This window comes from Tupaia chinensis, unplaced genomic scaffold, assembly GCF_000334495.1.
Source record: "Tupaia chinensis unplaced genomic scaffold, TupChi_1.0 Scaffold000394_1, whole genome shotgun sequence".
NCBI lineage: Eukaryota > Metazoa > Chordata > Mammalia > Scandentia > Tupaiidae > Tupaia > Tupaia belangeri.
The window spans coordinates 702720-707903 of NW_006159896.1; the positions used below are offsets into that span (position 1 = coordinate 702720).

Below are 5184 nucleotides of genomic sequence, written 5' to 3' on the forward strand. Positions count from 1 at the left end.
AAAACCTGGGGCGCGGGGAAGCCCCTGCCGTGCTGCTCCCGCCGTCCCCGCTGCGGGGACACCTCAGTCTCCCGCAGCCCGTGCTGCCGCTGCGCTGCCCAGAGGCAGAGCCCAGGGCCGCCCGTGGCCGGGAGCCGGGCCTTGGCCTTGTGGCCTGGGGAGGAACCAGTGACTGCCATCTGGGCTAGGCGGGTTACCCACCTGCCCAGGCCCTGCGCAGCCAGGGAGGACACAGGGCGTCCGTGGCACCTACCTTCCTACCCAGCAGTGATTTTGGTCTCTGTGGGGCGTTTAGAAGCCTGGGTCCCAGGCCCAAGAGCTCGCACGCTGGCCCCAGCCCTCTCCCAGCTTCAGTCTCGGCCCCTGTGCAATGGGCAGGTGATACTCTGACGCCCTCAAGTCCCTTTTACACGCTTGGCCGGTCAGGCCGGAAGCCAGGAGTTATTTCCTTTCTGCTCCAGGGGAGGCGTTTCCTCATATTGCCCAGGCCTGGCCGGTGGGGAGAAGCCTGGGGTCTGGCTAGGCACCCTCCTTGGGAAGCTGTCCAGGCTGATGCTGAGTGAGCAAGTCCTGTCCATTTGGGAACAGGGGGAGAAACCGAGGCAGTTCAAAGTCAGATGGGGTTTGAATGCCCCATCCTGTGACCTTGGGGGAAGGGGCTTCACCTCACTGGGCCTGGGGTCTCTGGACCTGAAAGATGGGATTAGCCTTCGTCCCTCCAGGATGGCGCGAGGATTCTATGGGGTTGCGTCTGTGGACCCTGAAGCCGGCTCCCCGTTGCTGTTATTATGGTTAATGCTACACCGCGCTGCTTGTGACCTTGGGCAAGTCACTTCTGCCTGAGCCTCAGTCTCCCCTTCTGTAGATCAGGTGCAGCAGCATGTCTGCCTCCCAGGTGGTGGCGGGATCCTGGAGGTCCTGCAGACCGGGCCGGCCTGGCGCGGTGCTCTGGGGACAGGTGCCGTGGCGTTGGCCTTGTTGTTGGCTCTGCCAAGCTAGCCTCCCTGAGGAGCCCAGCCCCAGCCTCTCCCTTGGAAGCCCATGTGGCCGTGTTTACTAGAAAGCACAGAGCCCTGCTGCAGATAGGTCCCAGCGAGGGGTTACTGCTCCGTGTTGCAGTCCTGGTGGCAGCCCCTGCTCCAGTGGGGATGCCAGCACCCCAGAACCCCTTGGTCAACCCCAGCACACCATTTGCAAGGTGGTGACCTGGTCCAGTGTTGATATGGCAACCATGCTATCTCCCACCAAGAACCTGATCAGCAAGTTTCCTGCTGCTGGGGCCCTGCTGCCTGACCCAGCCTGACCCAGCCGCCCAGCAGAGCAGAGCTAGGTGTGGGGAGACCTGAGCTCCACAGGCCCCAGGGTCTCCGTGCTGGAGTGGGAGCCAGCGCCCAAGCCCCAACCTCCGGGTGGAGGAGGGAGCTGGGAGCTTTATAAATAGAGGCTTTCTCTGCTCTGCACGCCCACCCCCTGCTCTGCCATCTTGCAGGGAGCAGTCTCGGACTTAAGCACCAAACCCCTTCCCTGGGCAGGAATGGGGCAGGGAGGCAGGCCTTGGAGAAGGAGCCCTGGGGGAAGCTGGGGGGGACCTGCCCGAGGCCAGGCTGTCCTGGGCTGGAAGTCAGCCAGGAGGGGTGGGGGTTCTAAATGATCAGTATGGGGGTAGCTCGCCTGCATTGGTGCGGCCTTGCCAGGCACCAGACATGCTGGGTGAGCTCCCAGCACCTGTGAGGAGTCGGTTTTAAGAGCCTGGCCTCACCCTGTCCAGCGGGGACCAAGGCCTTGGCCTTGAGATGACAGTCTAGAGTGATTCCGGGTGGCATCCTGGATGGAGGACCCTGGAACATGCGATGAAAATAAGGAGGGGTTGGACCAAGGGAAGTTGGACCAGGAGGGCTCCAGGTGGCAGAAGCAGCCTGGGTGAGAGCACCGAGGAGGAGCACCTAGGGCATGTTTGGAGAAGGTGCCGGTGGGCGTGCTCGTAGACACACAGTGATGGCAGCAGCAGTCATAGTAGTGGGAGAAGGGATCGTGATAAAAGACGAGAGGCGGCGACACCGTCATCGGAGCCAGGCAGGTGGCAGAGGACTTGAAGCAGATGCCCGAGGTCGGCAGAGCCTGGGAGAGCTTCGAGCTGGGTGCTGTGGGGCGTGCGGACCAGGGGCCAGCGGGTATGGGGAGTGCTGCTGTTAACCCCAGGGGGAGAGGAGGGGCTGTCAGGTGAGGACCCTGGGCAGCCCCTGAGAGCCACGGAGGGACATGAGGAGGCTTTGTATTTTATTATTTTTTCTTTTTCTTAGTTTTGTTATAGGGTGTGTACAGTCACTGGAGAGACAGAGAGGAGGGAAAGTGAGAGATCACACCTCCCCCTCGCCCCCGGGACCGCTGTGCTGCAGTACCTTTTACCTCCGTCTCCTCAGGACCTTGGTCACACGTGCACACGGGCCCGTGATTTTCAAGCTCGGGTCCCGGACTCAGACTGCACAGTCAGCCTTAACCTCACAGCGTCTGCTGGTCCTGTTTTTATTTTATTTTTTTATTTATTTCTTCCATGAGCCAGAGAAAGAGCAGCCCTAGGAGAGTCTTGACGTCACAATCCTCTCCAGCCTGCCAGCCCCAGGCCGTGGGCACATGCCCCGTGTGCTCATGGACGTCTCTGGATTTGAATCCCGAACCTCTCCTTGCGAGCTTGCCTGGCAGAGCTGTGCGCTTACGCTGCGCCACGGTCTGGCCCTAGCCCCGAGACCTTTCATTAATGATGAAGGTGCAGCAGCTCACATGTACCCAGCCCGTACTCTGCTGGCCCAGTACTCCATGAGAGCCTGGGATCCACATTTCCCCGAGAGCGTGGGACGACTGAGGCCCAGAAAGATGATTTTGCCTCTGTGCCTTGGCTCTGTCGTCTGGAAGATGAGGCTAAGAGCACCCCTCTCCCAGGGCTGGGTGAGAAGAGTCCTGTTGGGGCCTGGCTCCTGGGAATGATAGAGCCACAGGGGACCAGGCACAGGGGAGGGGCAGGCCTGAGACCAGCTCTGGGAGGCCTGGGTTTGGGGACCAACAGCCATGGTCAAAGGAGGGAGGAGGAGGCCAGGAACAGCAGGCCAGAGGCTACCCAGCCCAGCCCGGCCCAGCCCGGCCCTGAGGGAGAAACCCAAGCCCTGCTACATAATTGATGCAGTGGAGACCAGCCCAGCCTGGCTGGTGGCTGTCTCCCTCCCTCCCCTGGAGCCCTCTGCAGCCTCAGGCTGATTCATTGCTGCTGCTCCGCAGTCCTGGGAAGGGCCACCAGACCAAGACCTCCTGAAGGGATGTGGTGACACTGGCTCCAGTGCAGCGCTGCCTCTCATTCAGTGTTGGCGATACCGCCTTTGGAATGGGGAACGACGCCACCTTCCGGCCAGCAGTATCTGTCTTCTGTCTGCCTGTCTCCTGCGTCTCTACTCCTGTCTCACTCCTGCAGGTCTTCAGTCTTGTCCTTTGGCTGTGACCTTGGACAAGCCTTTTCCTTTGGCTGGAGGAGACCTTAGTGTCCCTGTTTGAAAAATAGGGACATATGGTGCTGGCAGGTAGCATGGTGGTTAAGGTGCTGGACTCCCATGTGGCTGACCGCAGTTCGAGTCCCAGACCTGACAACTTACTTTCTCTTTCTCTTTCTCTCTCTCTCTCTCAAATTGTTTCTCTCTTGTCAAATTGAAGAATAATAATAAATAAAATTAATTAATTCTTAAAAGTAAAAAAACAGGGATATTTGTCCCAGGGTCATCCTAGATCAGAGGGAGCGAGGTCTTCAGCCAGCTCTGGTTGTTCCTAAGTGGCCCACGTGGTTCCTGCCAGCTCAGCTCGAGACCCATGTGACACTGGACCTGAGTGTGCCCAGCAGCCAGTTCTGAGGGACTGCTGGGGTCCCCGTCCAACACGCCAGGCAGAGCTCAACCGTTCCGTCCTCCCTGTTCTGTCCCGCATGGGCTCCCTCCTGACAGACAGGCTCCTTTCTAGCCCGCATCTGGGCAATTCCACCCTCACAACCTTCAGAGAAGTGCCCTTGTTCTCCCTTCTTTTTTTGCTCTAGGGCTGTGTGCTCCCCGTAGAGAGGTAGAGAGAGGGAAAGTGAGAAATCACCCCCCAATGGCCACGCTGCAATCCCTTCTACTCCAGTCTCCTCTCGAGATTGTGGGCCCGCACAGGCACCTGCCAGCTCTAGCCCCATTGTTCAGCTCAGGAAGCTGATGCTCAGAGAAGCAGAGCCCCTGCTCAAGGTCCCCAGCTGGACAGTGGCAGAAGTAAGACTTGGACCAGGCCTTCTGATTTCAGAACCTGGGTTCATGCCACTCACTCCCCTGGCGCTGGAGCCCCCGATGACCCCGAACCTTGCTGGGTCTCACACTTTGCTCCAATCCTCTCCCTCTGAATCGGGATCGGAGGACCTAGAGATGGCCTCCCAAGGGTCCCTTACCCTGCTAAGCTGGGCGCCAGGTGTATAGGAATAAGCGTTTCTGGGGAGACGCTAGAGCCCTCACGGGATTTCTAAAAGAAGCCGCGTTTCCCGCTCTGTTCCGACCTCTCAGCCCAGGAAGGGGTAGACTGAGCGCTCACAGAGTGGCCCCTACAGAGCCCATTCATTGACCCTGAAGCCTGGATTCAGGCCGGGGGCAGGGCACCCACCCCACCCCACCCCTACTCCCACCCCACTCCCTTCATTTGACCCTGCCTGCCCCGCGGCCTCCCCAACAGTTCACGGAGGAAAAGTTTGGCCAGGCCGAGAAGACAGAGCTGGACGCCCACTTTGAGAACCTCCTGGCGCGGGCGGACAGCACCAAGAACTGGACGGAGAAGATCCTGAGGCAGACCGAGGTGCTGCTGCAGCCCAACCCCAGTGAGTGGAGCCGGGCCAGCGGGCGGCAGGGCTGCAGGGGGACTGGCGGGGTGGGTCAGGGGCAGAGACGGGAGACTGTGGGCCTCCAGGGTGCTCTCTGGATCAGTGAGAATGCTAAGTTTTGCCAGAAGAGTTAAAGAAATGCCCGAATCTAAAACATACTTGGGAAAGAGGCCGGCAAAACACAAACCCAGTCTTTTCGAGAGGTCTGCGAGGCCCAGAGATGGAAAGCAGCTTGCCCAAAGTCACCGCAAGCGAGTGGAGGCAGAACTGACTGCAGGAGCCTGCGGGCAAAGAAGGGGGGCCCGGGA

At 59.8% G+C, this 5184-nt stretch overlaps 1 protein-coding gene across 4 annotated transcripts in view; it reads left to right on the forward strand.

Annotated features, from left to right (window-relative positions):
* Positions 1-4731: 4731 nt before the first annotated feature.
* SH3GLB2 (SH3 domain containing GRB2 like, endophilin B2) overlaps positions 4732-5184 on the forward strand; it is a gene marked incomplete at its 5' end in the record, with an annotated part of 15844 nt that continues 15391 nt past the window's right edge. For all 4 annotated transcript variants that reach the window (XM_027773999.1, XM_027774000.1, XM_027774001.1 and 1 more), the window contains 1 exon segment: positions 4732-4873. In XM_027773999.1, coding sequence (XP_027629800.1) covers positions 4732-4873 — 142 coding nt within the window.